Here is a 16,753-nt window from a genome sequence, read left to right as displayed (position 1 = left end):
TTGATTCCAGCCTCTGGTGAGTGTCTGTGTGGGGTTTGCACATTCTTCAGTGTCTGCGTGAGTTTCCTTCCACAATCCAAAGATGTACAGGTTAGGGGAATTGCCTATGCTAAATTGCCCATAGTAGGGTAGGTGTAGAATGTGTAAGTTAGGTGCATTAGTCAGGGGTAAATATAGGATAGGGGAAATGGGTCACTCTTCAGAGGGTCAGTGAGGACTTGTTGGGCATAAGGGCTTGTTTCCACACTGTAGGGATTCTAATCCTAATTTTAAGTGGAACAACTACTTTCCATCCATCCTATCTATGCCCCTCAAAATCATGTACATCTCAATTATGTACCCTCTCTGCTCTAAAGCTGGCAGGAAGTGAGGCAGAAAGATGAAGAATTTTACAAAGGGTATTCCAAAGCTCAGGAATTCAGGCAGTTAAATGTAAAGAATAAAATCAGGGATAAAATGGATCAGAATTTGTAGATATCTCAAGTGTTCTCAGGGCTGGAGGAGTTACAGAGATAGGGAACTTCTGTTCCTTTCTGCAACATTTATACATAAAACCTTTGGGTACCTGCCAAACACCTGTGACTGAATGCCATCTCTGAAGTGCCTTGGGTCATTTCGGTATATTAAAAGATGCAAGTTATCATTGCTTACTGTCCTTTCTTAGTTTAACCATAAACTTAGACATACAACTAATTTATTCAGTTATCAATAAATACGGTGAAAAGTTGAAGCCCCAATTGCCATGTCCCATCAGAGAGATAACCTCCTCCCCTTATCCCTTCTGTGTCTTTTATCATGGAACCAATTTGTAATGCATGTCATAATGGTCCATCAAGTTTTGTGCACTTTTAAGTTTTCTCTTCTGTTTGATGAGGAAAAGAAAATCCAGAAGCATTTATTGTAAGTTTTACATAACGTTTAATGACAGCAATACAGATCGTTAAGTACTAGCATTTAATATACAAGCAGAGATACACGGAACAAGGAAAGGCTTTGAAACAAAGAAAATAAAACACATTTCCCCTACACAAGATAACATTAAAAAACATTACAAACAATTTTGAGGGGAAATTGTTCAGCATTATGCCTTTTTAATTTTTTTCCAGATTTCTTTTGCTGTATAAAACAAGACAATGTGCATCTTATATTTGTACTGTCTCTCTACAGATTTACAGCCAAGTAGAAAATCATGTCAAGCAGCCAAGAATTCTCTGTTTCCACCTCACTGTCTCTGTTCAAATAGGTACCAGGGGTTAGGTGTGGCGGGTAAAGTTCATTCTGGCAAAACTTTAACTTCAAAAACATTTTTGTTTAAAAAGGTACTATTACAGATATACATTTTCCAGAAACTGTATTCCCTTTTAAGAGGTGGGGATGAGGAGAAGGGGCAAGTCTGATTGACAGTGCTACTGTCAAGACTTTGTACATGCATACTGTGCTTGTTGACTGTCTACATCAATGTATGGTTCAGTTAAGCCTTTCCAAGGTCATTAACACAACCCCACAGCACAGGATTGACTTATTTATTGATTCTGATGTGTCAGTGGCAACCAGTAGTTCATCTCCATGGCATCTCCAACTGAATCCAGCAAAGGAACAGCATTGACATCAATCAACTGGATCACAGTGCTAGGATTCAGGACTGGTTCTAAACTGTCTCATTTGGAATGCATTTTTATCAGACTACGGTAAGAAAAGACACCAGAAACACACTGTGGATCTGTCAGTGTCTGTAAAGAGAAATTGCAGGTTAATGTTTTGGGTGTGGACCCCTTTTCGCAATCTAATACCACTCCATGCCAAAACTTGCAATCTGGACATCCAAAATATATTCTTATACTTTTACTATGTCTTTCCTACAATTCCTGTTTTTTGTCTGATTTTCATATATTATCTGTTTGAATCTTACTGAAAAGAGACAATTTGCCTAAGCTTTTTATCTTGCACTAAATTTCTTTTCTCAGCATATTCTAGATCGGAATCAAAAAGTGTGGTGCTGGAAAAGCACAGCCGGTCAGGCAGCATCCAAGGAGCCTGACCTGCTGTGCTTTTCCAGCACCATACTTTTTGACTCAGATCTCCAGCATCTGCAGTCCTCACTTTCTCCCACATTCTAGATCTGTACCACCAAGTGACTATATTAACTATTTCTTTATTTTTGTATTAATACTTAGAAATCTACTAGGTAGAGATGCATTTGTCCAATACAGACCTGCAGACTCTACAACCATTAGGACTTAATTTTCCTACATTTCAATCATGATTAAACTTCAAAACTTTACAGTAATTGGCTGTAAAACTCTTTGGGACGTCCTGAAGTTGTGAAAGGCGCTATATAAATGCAAGTTCTTTTTATTTAAAATTGAAATGCAGGCTACAGTCAAAGCTGAGCAATCTCCCCAAGAGTGTGTAAAAGTACTGCACTGTACAGAGGAGCACTTTGGAATCTCAGTTCACAGGATCCATAACCACTAGATCCACTGTGAGGTTCTAGACTCTAGCTCACAGGACCCAAAACAATAGATTCACTGTTCCAGTTGATTTAGGTCAAGAACTTGTGTGATCCTTGACCAGTTTCACAATGCACATTAAAAAGAGAACTAGTTTGTTGCGTTAGTTAAAGAGCAGATTTGGAAATATTTGCACTCCAAACCATGAGAGGCATCCTGTATTAAAATAAAACTTGACAAGATACCTACCTCATGGACAATAATGTCTAAGCATGGCCAAAGACCAACAATTGAAATGACAAATCTACGTATGAAATCTGAAACATCAGAAAGCAGCAGAAGATCTGTCAGCATCAGTCAGAACTTGAAGGGGTCTCCAGCACCGCATTTAAACGGCCAGTCTTCACATACATGCTAAGACAGTGAGTGGTAGCAGGGTATTTAACTAAGAGAGTTATCACAGCCAAGATTGATTCTGTCCTCACATTATATCCAGACACAGTAATTTTCCAGTATTAATCACGGGATATCAGTCATGACCAGGTGTTTTTGCCCCTCCAGCCCAAGGGTGCTGAGGCCAAGTGTAGTGCCCATGGCATTGCCCTGAGCAAGATGCCAAATTCAGCTTTGCCCAGGAGCGACACACCTGGGATGTGTCTGATTTACTGAACTTATCTATTCATTGAATCAGCTTCTGAAGGTCTGGAGAGAATCATCACAATTTCTATGAATACTTTACTAACAAATAAGCTTAAATGTTTTTTGAATACCATGCAATAAAATCATCAATATCCTTTCAAAGAATATACAAGCCATGGAGTCCATCGCTGCTTTAAAAATGCAGGGGTTTGGCGGATTCAGATGTGTGTGTCACTGTAGATTTGTCTTGGAAACTCACGCTAAGGAGTTTATGTGGGGATGTGGTTTCTAGAAGTCTTATTGATGAAGAAACAGAAAATCTGGATACCAAGAATCAACACCCCCTCCCCCATCCCCAGTGTTTACCCCATTCTCACTTATCACTTACAGCGCCATTGGCACAAATTGCCTGTCCAGGTGTTCCATTCTTCATGAAATCTAAGAGAGTATGTGGCTGTGCGCTATTCAACCACATTGGGCATCACAGTGCCATCTTCACTCAACAATCATGCAATGGTATCATATCTATGTCACCAGATGGTGATCATACAGACGAGTGGGGCCCCTAACTGAGGCCAATTGTAGCAACCCGTCCCCGCTCATATTCTCTGCTGAAATCAGTTATCGCAGCACAGTCCAGGAGACCGAACTTCGGAAAATCCTGGTCCGTACAACCCAGAATGCACGGGTGGCTCATTTGCCTACTGTGCCAGCTGTGGAAGCCTCTAGAACAGCAATTTCTTTTCCTGTCCAAAGCCCAAATGACAGAACGCTCAGCAGGAACAGAGAGGAGCTAGAATTGGCGCAGGTTTTAAATCTTCTCAGCAGCAAGCTGTTTATTAACACTTTTTTTCAAAGACAGATAATTAAAATGAAAATACTTTGAAGTAGCTAAGAAAATCTATAGAAGCAGGTATTATATCCAATAATTAGTGATAGTTTGGGAAGGAGAGATCAGTGATTGATGCTTGCATCATTGGCGGCACAAGTTGGTTGCACAGTGACAAACCAGCCCCCGGTACCTCCACTTGTTTTTTACTTTGAAAGGTAGATTTATTTTGGGTTTTGGAACGGCACTGGCTGTCTTGTACATCTTTACTGTGAGGCCTGTGATGTTGGGTTCTCTGACTTGCTCTCTTGGCTCGATGGAGGCTTACTGTTCCAGGGGCTGTTGGCTCCCAGCGCAGGGGAGTTGTTGAAGCTGTCCTCGTCGTCTATGCCATTGGTTGCATCATACTGTGTATTCTCCAAACGTGTGATAAGCCGCTCGTCCTCATCGCCAAACTCGCCCCCCATCAGGGTGGGCTCACCCACCACCATCACGTCCTGTAACAGGGAGGTGACCTCAGCTCATTTAAAGAACAATTTGTGACAGGATAGACAAACAGACCCATACAAACACGCACATGCACAGAAACACCTGAACACAACAATGACTTGCATTTATATAGCGCCTTTAACACAGTAAAAACATTCCAAGGTGCTTCACAGGAGGGCAAAGCAAGAAAAAAGACACCAAGCCAAATAAGGCAGCAGTGGACAATTGGCCAAATACTTTGTCAAACCAACAGATTTTAGTGGGAAGAGTCTTATAGAAAGAGAGGGATACAGGTGGGAGCTTTAGGAAGAAATTCCAAACACTCTTGGAAATCTACTCTTTGAATAAGACTTTTGTCACCTATCCAAGTATTTATTGTGTGGCTCAATGTCAATTTTTGTCCTTTATCCTCTTGTGATGGCCTTGTAGATGTGGAGGAGGAGAGATTTAAAGAGGAAGTTCCCTGACAGCTGAAGGTATGTCTGCCAATGATCAGGCAGAACAATATCCAGGAAGCACGTGACACCAGAACTGGGGAACGCAGAGATCTTGGGAGGGTTGTATGGTTCAGTTAGTGAAAGGAGAGACTATGGAAAAATTTGAACCCAAGAATGAAAATTTTAAATTTGAGGCATATAGGTATAAAACAACAAAACGCACACAATCAAATTTAAACCGCGCACACAGAACTCCAGACACACACCTAGAAGTACCTACAACAGAGAACTATCTTGCGTATGATTTTCACATGAGTCTACAGTTGACAGTAGTGTTGGAATTCATGTGTCAATTTGTTAGTATATTCTACCCACCATTGACATTCATTTCCTTTATTGCCCTCATGATCTACAAATCCATCTCTCACACTCCCATATACATAACATTTTGTCAAGAAAAAGGTAGACAACCCAAATCACAGCTGGGACCAGGTCTGCTAGACATTCCTCCTCTTTCTCCCGAATAGAATTTCCAATTCACTCCAGCAAATCCAGATGGTCAGAAACTCATCCATTCGGTGAAGTTTGGAAAAGTTCAATAACCAATGTATCTAATATGCCAACACTTCTCTATTTATTATTTGCCCTCCCCATCACTTAAATTTCCATTTCTCCCCCCCCACCTCCAGGTCCAGCTCTTGAAGATATGACTTACTGACTGGTTCTGGGGTGCACAGTCCCACCATCATGCCCTTAGGTAAGGTGTCTGAGTGATCACCCTAGACCAAGCAGTACCAGTGGTAACTAGCTTAGCATTCAAAGCTGACACTTCATAGAAAGAGTGAAACAAAGTGATAACAACAACGTAAAATCCAAAGAAAATCTCTCAGAAAAAGTGGAAAATCAGCTCATTTCCTGTCCTCGTATGGATCAGTGAGTGAAGGGCAAAGAAACGTGGATGCTTACAGGTACCTGACTGGACAGCGCAAAGCTACTAGCCGGACTCTTCTTTTTGTTGTTGCTGTTGGCGTTGGAATTTGGGCCACTGCTGATGGTGCTGCCCCCAGACATTTTCCTTTTCCTGCGTTTGCTTGGTGCCTGCCTGGCTGGTTCAGCTGCCAAAACAAGCAATCGGTATCAATTAATAATAATCATAATAATAATTATTAGTTTTATATTATGAAATAGTAATAATTATTATTATAATTAGTAATTTTACCAAAACTCCTTAAACTTGCTTAAGAGGTATTTTCACCTCAACTCTCAGCCTATAGATAATTTTTATTGATCTGTTGTTTTGGGGAATGAAACCCAAACATTTACAACCAGGGTAGGTCCATCGCATTCAGATATATTATTCTGTCAGTGACAATTTTCTATTTCTGTATCAGCTGACCTGGTGCTTTTTTGAAAACCCACAATCTTCTAGTCTGTCTTGTTTAAAGTTGTACGAAATGGGTGTGTGTCTATTCACTTAGGCTGATAGATATAAATGGTTTACTCCTCATCAGTGTTTGGACATCATTTCCAGAAAGCATGGTCTTATTTCGTCACCCTGGTTTATATCATTGTAAAGCCTGTTCAATTACTGATAGTCATGTGAATGCTGATGATTAATGTCATTCAGCTTCAAGCATATTACACACAAAATTGTCCAGCAAGGCAAAAATTGTTTCTCTCCCTTCCCTCTTCTAATGAATCATACATCAGTTTAAATATAAACTCAAATAATTCAACTGAGCATCTTTGTAGTCTCAAGTTACTCATGGAAGTATTAGGGAACACAAGTACTGCCATTTATACTATGTGATGGGCATTCCCTTATGAATGTTTACAGGCTTGAAGCTAACCGAAAACTGGGCTTCGAGCCTCATTATCATTCTTTAGGGAGACTGTCAGTGCCTCCTGTACCTCCACATGCATCTCATCCATTTTGAAAACATGAATGTCAAAATCCTTGTCTTCTCAGTAATTGTATGTCAAGGAAGAACTGCTAGAGCACCAAAGTTTAACCAAGATTGTCCAATGCTTTCTTTAGATGGTCAAGCCCAGCCTTAGAAAGGTTCTCAGGGTGCAGACCATTGATCACTGAAGTGATTCCTTGTTACACCCTCTAAATGAGTGTAACGAACTTCCTCATGGGAGTGTTTTTGTAAACAGGAATCATTGTTTTTCTCATTTTCTTCCACTGTTGGCAGATGTATAGTAATGAAAAAACAACAAAGCTTCTCATGTACTTACCAGGGGGAGCAACCATCCGCTGCCACTTTTGGAACAGGCATGTTTTGAGGCAATCCCTTGGGCTTAAACTGTAGGTTTTATGCCTGGACATCAACTCCTGCATTGGCTCTAAAATAACACAGAGCTGCCAGAGAGAGGAGAAGAGAGCAATGGGAAGCATGAGGAGGGAAGAATGAATTTGTGGCAGAAGGAGAATGAGGATTTGATGAGTAAGGAGCAGAATTAGATAGGAGACAAAGACAAGAGGAATGTTACATTATCCACCTTAATGCTTAATCTAGTCCCACCTGCCAGCACCCGGTCTATATCCCTCCAAACCCTTCCTATTCATATACCCATCCAAATACCTCTTAAATGTTGCAATTGTACCAGCCTCCACCACATCCTCTGGCAGCTCATTCCATACACATACCACCTTCTGCGTGAAAAAGTCTCACCCTAAACCTATGCCCTCTAGTTCTGGACTCCCTGACCCCAGGGAAAATACTTTGTCTATTTATCCTATCCATGCCCCTCATAATTTGTAAATCTCTATAAGGTCACCCCTCAGCCTCCGACGCTTCAGTGAAAACAGCCCCAGCCTGTTCAGCCTCTCCCTGTAGCTCAAATCCTCCAACCTTGGCAACATCCTTGTAAATCTTTTCTGAGCCCTTTCAAGTTTCACAACATCTTTCTGATAGGAAGGAGACCAGAATTGCATGCAATATTCCAACAGCGGCCTAACCAATGTGCTGTACAGCCCCAACATGACCTCCCAACTCCTGTACTCAGTACTCTGACCAATAAAGGAAAGCATACCAAACACCTTCTTCACTATCCTATTTACCTGTGACTCCACTTTCATGGAGCTATGAACCTGCACTCCAAGGTCTCTTTGTTCAGCAACACTCCCTAGGACCTTACCATTAAGTGTATAAGTCCTGCTAAGATTTGCTTTCCCAAAATGTAGCACCTTACATTTATCTGAATTAAACTCCATCTGCCACTTCTCAGCCCATTGGCCCATCTGGTCCAGATCTTCTTGTAATCTGAGATAACCCTCTTCACTGTCCACTACACCTCCAATTTTGGTGTGATCTGCAAACTTACTAACTGTACCTCTTATGCTCGCATCCAAATCATTTATGTAAACGACAAAAAGTAGAGTACCCAGCACCGATCCTTGTCGCACTCCACTGGTCACAGGCCTCCAGTCTGAAAAACAACCCTCCACCACCACCCTCTGTCTTCTACCTTTGAGCCAGTTCAGTATCCAAATGGCTCGTTCTCCCTGTATTCCATGAGATCTAACCTTGCTAACCAGTCTCCCATGGGGAACCTTGTCAAATGCCTTACTGAAGTCCATATAGGTCATATCTACTGCTCTGCCTTCACCAATCATTTTTGTTACTTCCTCAGAAAACTCAATCAAGTTTGTGAGACATGATTTCCCATGCACAAAGCCATGTTGACTATCCCTAATCAGTCCTTGCCTTTCCAAATACATTTACATCCTGTCCCTCAGGATTCCCTCCAACAAACTGCCCACCACCGAGGTCAGGCTCACCAGTCTATAGTTCCCTGGCTCGTCCTTACCACCTTTCTTATACAGTGGCAACACGTTTGCCAACCTCCAGTCTTCTGGACCTCACCCGTGACTATCGATGATACAAATATCTCAGCAAGAGGCCCAGCAATCACTTCTCTAGCTTCCCACAGAGTTCTCGGGTGTACCTGATCAGGTCCTGGGGATTTATCCACCTTTAACCGTTTCAATACATCTAGCACTTCCTCCTCTGTAATCTGGACATTTTGCAAGATGTCACCATCTATTTCCCTACAGTCTATATCTTCCATATCCTTTTCCATAGTAAATACTGATGCAAAATATTCATTTAGTATCTCCCCCATTTTCTGTGGCTCCACATGAAGGCTGCCTTGCTGATCTTTGAGGGGCGCTATTCTCTCCATAGTTACCCTTTTCTCCTTAATATATTTGTAAAAACCCTTTGGATTCTCCTTAATTCTATTTGCCAAAGCTATCTCATTCCCCGTTTTGCCCTCCTGATTTCCCTCTTAAGTATACTCCTATTTCATTTATACTCTTCTAAGGATTCACTCGATCTATCCTGTCTGTACCTGGCATATGCTTCCTTCTTTTTCTTAACCAAACCCTCAATTTCTTTAGTCATCCAGCATTTACCTATCAGCCTTCCCTTTCACCCTGACAGGAATATACTTTCTCTGGACTCTCGTTATCTCATTTCTGAAGGCTTCCCATTTTCCAGCCATCCGTTTAACTGCGAACATCTGTCTCCAGTCAGTTTTCGAAAGTTCTTGCCTAATACCGTCAAAATTGGCCTTTCTCCAATTTAGAACTTCAGCTTCTAGATCTGGTCTATCCTTTTCCATCACTATTTTAAAACAAATAGAATTATGGTCGCTGGTCCCAAAGTGCTCCCCCAATGACACCTCAGTCACCTGCCCTGCCTTATTTCCCAAGAGTAGGTCAAGCTTTGCACCTTCTCTAATAGTACATCCACATACTGAATCAGAAAATTGTCTTGTATACACTTAACAAATTCCTCTCCATCTAAACCTTTAACACTATGGCAGTCCCAATCGATGTATGGAAAGTTAAAATCCCCTACCATAACTACCTTATTATAGATCTCCTTACAAGTTTGTTTCTCAATTTCCCTCTGAATATTCGGGGGTCTATAATACAACCCCAATAAGGTGATCATCCCTTTCTTATTTCTCAGTTCCACCCAAATAACTTCCCTGGATGGATTTCAGGGAATATCCTCCCTTAGCACAGCTGTAATGCTATCCCTTATCAAAAATGCCATTCCCCCTCCTCTCTTGCCTCCCTTTCTATCCTTCCTGTAGCATTTGTATCCTGGAACATTAAGCTGCCAGTCCTGCCCATCCCTGAGCCATGTTTCTGTAATTGCTATGATATCCCAGTCCTATTGTCCTAACCATGCCCTGAGTTCACCTGCCTTCTCTGTTAGGCCCCTTGCATTGAAATAAATGCAGTTTAATGTATTAGTCCTACCTTGTCCCTGCCTGCCCTGACTGTTTGACTCACTTCTGTTCTCAGCTGTACCAGTCTCAGATCGATCTCTTTCCTCACCATCTCCCTGGTCCCACCCCCCACTCACTAGTTTAAATCCTCACAAGCAGTTCTAGCAAATCTCCCTGCCAGTATATTAGTCCCCTTCCAATCTAGGTGCAATCCGTCCTTCTTGTACAGGTCACTTCTACCTCAAAAGAGATTCCAATGATCCAAAAATGTGAATCCTTCTCCCATACACCAGCTCCTCAGCCATGCATTCATCTGCTCTATCCTCCTATTCCTGCCCTCACTAGCTTGTAGCACTGGGAGTAATACAGATATTACTATCCTTGAGGACCCTCCTTTTTGAATTCCTGCCTAACTCTCTGTAATCTCCCTTCAGAATCTCAATCTTTTCCCTTCCTATGTCATTGGTTCCAATGTGGACACGGACCTCCTGCTGGCCTCTTTCCCCCGTGATAACATTCTGCACCCTCTCTGAGATATCCTTGATACTGGCACCAGGGAAGCAACACACCATTCTGCTTTTTCTCTGCTGGCCACAGAAACGTCTGTCTGTACCTCTGACTACAGAATCCCCTTACACAATTGATCTCTTGGAAGCCGACGTACCCCTCGTTGCATTAGAGCCAGTCTCAATACCAAAAACTTGGCTGTTCGTGCTATGTTCCCCAGAGAATCCATCACCCCCTACATTTTCCAAAACAGCATACCTGTTTGAAATGGGTCTATCCACAAAAGACTCCTTCACTAGCTGTCTACCTCTCTTACCCTTCCTGGAGTTAACCCATCTATGTGACTGTATCTGAGACTTTCTCCCCTTCTTATAACTGCCATCCATCACAAACTGTTGCTGTTGCAAATTCCTCATCACTTCTATCTGTCTCTCCAACTCATCCACTCGATCTGATAAGATTCGCATCAAACAGCATTGAAGGCAGATATAATCCGCAGTAACCCTTAAACTCTCTTTGAACTCCCACATCTGACGAGATGCAAAGGCCATTTTTGCTCCTTCACAATCTACAGACACAGAAAATAACACAGTCTTATTCCTCTACAAACACTGCCCCAGGTTAAATTAATAGCTATGGCTTATACTTTAAGTTTAATCAAGAGACTTCTCTCCAAAAACATATAATCAAAAAAGAACACACTGTACTCAGTAATACAGCCTTTCTCTTGGACAGACTTAAAACAACAATTAACTTATCTGATTCTGTGCTGTGAACTTCGCCCAACAGTTCCTCCAAGATTAGTTGTGAATTTCACTGTTTGTTAATTTTCCCAGATGCACTCCGATGTCCAGCGATACACGAATTCAAACAGCAAAGGCGGTAACTGTGCATGTTCTCTCTCTCTCCCCCACCCCCCCCCCCTCTCTCTCTCTCTCCTGCACTGTCCTCACCATGTTGTAACATTGTATTTTGCACTCTGTTCTGCTACCCTGTTGCACTTTGTATGGCACGATCTCCTTGTATAGCAAGCAAAACAATAGTTTTCATTGTACCTCAATACATGTGACAACAAATCAAACTCAAACTCACCCAGAATTCCCACCACTCAATCTGGAATATATTGAAATGTTGTAATCATTACTGTATTTTACTGAGTCAAACATGACCATCTGTTGTAGAAATTTCAAAATTTTGCCAGTGACACCCATACCCAGAAATGATGAAATATAGTAAGATGATAATTATCCAGGATATAAATGCTGTCATGTCCCAAAAACAAATTAAAACAAATTGATAATCAGACTTTGAACAAAGGAATCAATGTTTTTCATCTTTCTACCTTGACACCTTGGAAGTCATATATAAAATTTAAATAAACTTTATTTTTAATAGCATAAATTTATAATTGCTGATAGTAACAGACTGGTATTTGGGGATTTTTGAAAAGCCCTGCCTACATTAAGATCTTGAGTGTTACATGGAGGGTTAGCGTCACTGATGAAGAAGTGCTAAGGAAGACTGAACGAAGTGCCTGCAGGATATTGTGACAGAGATAAGTAAGACTGACAGTACATGTTCTTCACCTCCAGAAGGTATGTTGCGCCAAAGGGGCAGTGGAATGGACACTATCAGATGGCACGGTCAGCCAAAGATCTGGCAAGATAAATTTAAAGATTACATTCAAGAGCAAAACTCCATTTGAGCTGCAGTGAAAGACATTGCTATGGACTAGCTTTGGTAGTAGAATATTACTGCTCATTATCGCACAGGTGATAGCTTAAAGTCAATCATGTAACTATCTGGCTCGGTAACATCTGGTTGGAGATATATCAGATATTTTTGTCAGAGGTAGTTTTTTTTTACTCAGAGTAGTAGAGGCATGGAACGCACTGCCTGCAACAGGGGTAGACTTGCCAACTTTAAGGGCATTTAAATGGTCATTGGATAAATATATGGATGAAACTAGAATAGTGTAAGATAGATGGGCTTTGAATCAGTTCTACAGGTCAGTGCAGAAGGGCCCAAGATCCTGTACTGCACTGTAATGCCCTTTTTTTTATCATCACTGGGTCAAATTCCTCAAACTCCCTTACAGCACTGTGAAGTAACTACACTACATGGGCTGTACTGGTTTACAAAGTGGTTCAACTGCCATCTTCAGGTAATGCCCTCAACCTAAGAATTAGTATTTTAAATCATGTATTATGTGGCCACAGTTGCCTATAGCTGAAGTCCAATTGCTTGCAGTACAGTTTATTTCATTTTAAATCATACTGTAATAATTTCTTCCTGGTGCCACACCACAAAATGACTCAAACAAACAATAATTATACATAAATGTGGAATTGAGCAGCCTGGGTGTTGAGGCCTAAGGCTTAGCAGCCACAATTTGGCAACCTTTACTGTAGGATGTCACAGTTTGCAAAGCACTCATTTGGTCCCCAGCTGTGCACTCAGATCCTGTGTGGATCAGCTGACAGGAATATTACAGGCATCTTTAATCTCCCCTTACTCTGATTTGAAGTTCTCACCTCTTTCAAGAAGACCACCATCATCCCAGTGCCAAAGAAAAATCATTCAGTGTGCCTCAATGACTACTCCCAGTGACCTCCCTGACTATGAAGAACTTTGAGGGGTTAGTCATGGCTTACATCAATTCCAGCCTATCAGACTGCCTTGATCCTAAGCAATGTCCCTACAATGGACATGTCGCAGTAGGTCAACGGCAGACACCATCTCCCTGGCCCTGCGCTCATCCCTGGAACATCTGGATAACAAGGATAGCTACATCAAGGTCCTACTTATGACTACAGCTCCACCTGCAACACCATAATTCCAAACAAACTTATCTCTAAACTCCAAGATCTAGGTCTTGGCTTCCCTCTCTGTAACTGGATCCTCAACTTCCTGACTCATAGACTGCAATCAACCTCCTCCACGATAATCCTCAACAATGGTGCCCCACAAGGCTGCGTACTCAGCCCCTTACTATAGGCCTTATACACTCATGTCTTCATTTACAAGTTTGATGATGACACCACCGTTTTAGGTCGGATCTCAAACAATGACAAGATGGAGTATAGGAAAGAGATTGTGTGCTTAGTGACATGGTGTAAAGACAACAAGCTCTCCCTCAATGTCAGCTTAATGAAGGAGCTAGTCATTAACTTCAGGAAGAAGAGTGGAGGGTAAGCTCCTGTCTCCATGAATGGTGCTGAGCTGGAGATGGTCAAGAGCACCAAGTTCCTGGAGTAATGATCACCAACAACCTGTCCTGGTCCAACCACATCGAGGCGGTTGTCAAGAAAGCACAACATCTCTACTTCCTCAAGAGGCTAAGGAAATTCAACATGGCCACAAAGACTGTGATCAATCTTTATAGATGCACCACAGAAGGTATCCAATCTGGATGCATCACAAAGTGGTATGGCAACTGCTCTTCCCAGGACTGCAAGAAACTAGAGTCATGAACTCAGCCCAGTCCACCACACAAACAAGCCTTCCATCCACTGATTCCAGCTGTACTTCCCACTGCCTCGAAAAAGGAACCAGCAAATCAAAGAACTCTCCCACCCTAGTTATGCTCTCTTCCACCTTCTTCCATTGGGCAGAAAATATAAAGTTTGAAAACACCTATGAATAGATTCAAGAACATCTTCCTCGCTGTTATTCGACTTTTGAACGGTCCTTTCAAATGTTTATGTTGATCTCTCCCTCTACATCTTCTTTGCGGCTTTGACACTGTATTCTGCACTCTGCTCTGCTACCCTGATACATTTTGTATGGTAAGATCGGTCTATATGACAAGCAAATCAACACTTTTCACTGTATCTTGGTATATGCGACAATAAATCAAACTCAAACTTATACATTTCAATGTACTAATTAAATCTGCTACTCTGTTGAAAAGAAAGCAAAGATGAGGACTGAACCTGTTTAATTTGACACAACAAATCTATCCTGAAATAGCTGCCCGTGGTGAGGACATTGAGAGAATGGCATTGATTTGAGTAGTGGCTAAGGACCACTTTAGGAAATCAAAGGACTTGTTCTTTGGACATGTATTTGCTGTATTTATAATCAATAGCTAGCTCCTGCAATGGTGCCTTTCTGTGGTCTAATAGCTGGGATGCTCCATAGCTGAAGCAGAGCTATTTTGATAAAGTGCTCAGAAATGCAGCAAAAAAATGATGAAGTACTGCTGGAAAATCCGATGCCATAGAGAATAAGTATATTTTGCTCGAAGTAGAACTTCTCTTTCAATTTCAGTTTTCTAAGGGATGTGTAGCATTAATATCTGACAAGGACTGAAGTGTCACCAAGAGACTGTGGTGCCTTGTTTCTTCTGAGTGGATTTTTAAACTAGAACGCTTTACTTTGAAGTGCTCTTACTCGGAGGTAGTTGAGAGTAGAGTTGGACAGGCCACATCTTGTGATGTTCTTTGACAACTGATCCAGCATCTGTGGGTCCTGGGACTGTGAGGAAAAGAAATGGAATAAGATCAATTAACTGGTTGGTGAGGATCGACTTACTAATGCCAACACTCAGGTTCTTCTGGCTTGGGTGAGGGAGTTTATAGACTCAGAGACGTACAGCACAGAAAGAGACTTTTTGGTCCACCTCATTCATGCCAACCAGATATCCCAAACTGACCTATTCCCATTTGTCAGCACTTGGCCCATATCCCTCTAAATCTCCCTTCCCATTCATATGCCCCTCCAGATGCCTTTTAAATGTCACAATTATAACAGGCTCCATCTCCTCCTCTGGCAACTCATTCCATACATGTATAACGCTCTGTGAAAAAGTTGCACCTTAGGTTAATTTTAAATGTTTGCCGTCTCATCTTAAACCTCTGCCCTCTAGTTTTGGACTCCCCTATCCTGGGAAAAAAAACCTTGGCTACTCATTCTATCCATACCCTGCATTATTTTATAAACTTTTATAATGTCACCCCCCAGCCTCTGTCACACCAGAGAAAATAACCCTAGCGTTTTCAGCCTCTCCCTGTAGCTCAATCCTGGCAACATCTTTTCTGAATCCTTTCAAGTTTCACATCTTTCCTATAGCAGGGAGACCAGAATTGAATGCAGTATTCCGAAAGTGGCCTAACCCACGTGCCATACAGCCACAACATGACCTCCCAACTCCTATACTCAATGTACTGACCAATAAGGGCAAGCTTACCAAGTGCCTTCTTCACTACCCTGTCTATCTGCAACTCCACTGACTTATTTGACCTGACAGATCGGGTGTCATTACACGTGACACACCTTAGCCATCAATGACCTATCACTTTGCAAAGGACCAAATCCCTTGCATCTGAGAGCCTGGGGCTTGGACTGAAGTACATAAGAAATAGGAGCAGCACAAGGTCATTCAATTCCTTGAGGCTGTTCAATTATTAGTAAGATCATGGCTGATTTCTGACCTCAACTCCACCTTCCTCAGAGCAGAACGCGACAGAATAAACTGACAGTGTAACGTTAACTTGTGGAAGTTACATCACACATTAAAAAGGCAAGGAAATTTCACTTGAAATATTAATTGAAGAGAATATTCAAAGTGTAAACACTTCAAAGACACTAGCCAAAACAATAGAGAGTGAAACTATTTAGTTGGGCTTTTAAACTTTCAAACCATTCATTTTGACAGGAAAAGTTTCTTGAGAACTATGGGAAGTAATTTTATCAAGCTTGTGCTATTAACTAAAATGCATTCTTGAATTTGCACGATCAAGTTAACATTGCACAAGAATGAAATCAAATTACTTTACTGATGGTCCTAATAGGATTAGAAAGAAGATTGTATTTAAACAGAACAGTTTTGAACAATTAGAAGCTAATTAAGAAAGCAGAACCTTAAAGGTAATAATAAATCTTAGGATTACTACCTGAGTGATGGGAAAACTGACAAACGGTAAATAAAATCCAAGAGCTAAATGCGTGGCTCAAGGATTGGTGAGGGTGGAATAGGTTTCTATTCATGGGGACGGCACCAGTACTGCAGCGGAAGGGAGTTGTTTGGGCTTCACCAGAAATGTGGGGCTGATGGGATGGCTTTTAATTAATTGGGTGGGAGCTGCAATCAGGAGATGTGAAACACATGCTTACAAAGTTAAATAATATGGCAGCATTGCAGGGCAACC

The 16,753-nt window shown here is 41.5% G+C and overlaps 1 protein-coding gene across 3 annotated transcripts in view; it reads right to left on the bottom strand.

Annotated features, from left to right (window-relative positions):
- Positions 1-925: 925 nt before the first annotated feature.
- ldb1a (LIM domain binding 1a) overlaps positions 926-16,753 on the bottom strand; it is a 92,401-nt gene continuing 76,573 nt past the window's right edge. For 2 of the 3 annotated variants that reach the window (XM_060842194.1, XM_060842195.1), the window contains exons 8-11: positions 14,997-15,080; positions 7,086-7,209; positions 5,811-5,959; positions 926-4,415 (exon numbers count right to left, since the gene is read on the bottom strand). In XM_060842194.1, the coding sequence (XP_060698177.1) occupies positions 4,185-4,415; positions 5,811-5,959; positions 7,086-7,209; positions 14,997-15,080 (588 nt within the window). In that variant the 3' untranslated portion in view covers positions 926-4,184. The remainder of the gene's footprint in view (positions 4,416-5,810; positions 5,960-7,085; positions 7,210-14,996; positions 15,081-16,753) is intronic. The other variant, XM_060842196.1, reaches the window with a different exon arrangement.

Source organism: Hemiscyllium ocellatum, chromosome 22 (assembly GCF_020745735.1).
Source record: "Hemiscyllium ocellatum isolate sHemOce1 chromosome 22, sHemOce1.pat.X.cur, whole genome shotgun sequence".
Classification (NCBI taxonomy): domain Eukaryota; kingdom Metazoa; phylum Chordata; class Chondrichthyes; order Orectolobiformes; family Hemiscylliidae; genus Hemiscyllium; species Hemiscyllium ocellatum.
This window is presented reverse-complemented; position numbering and strand designations above follow the sequence as displayed.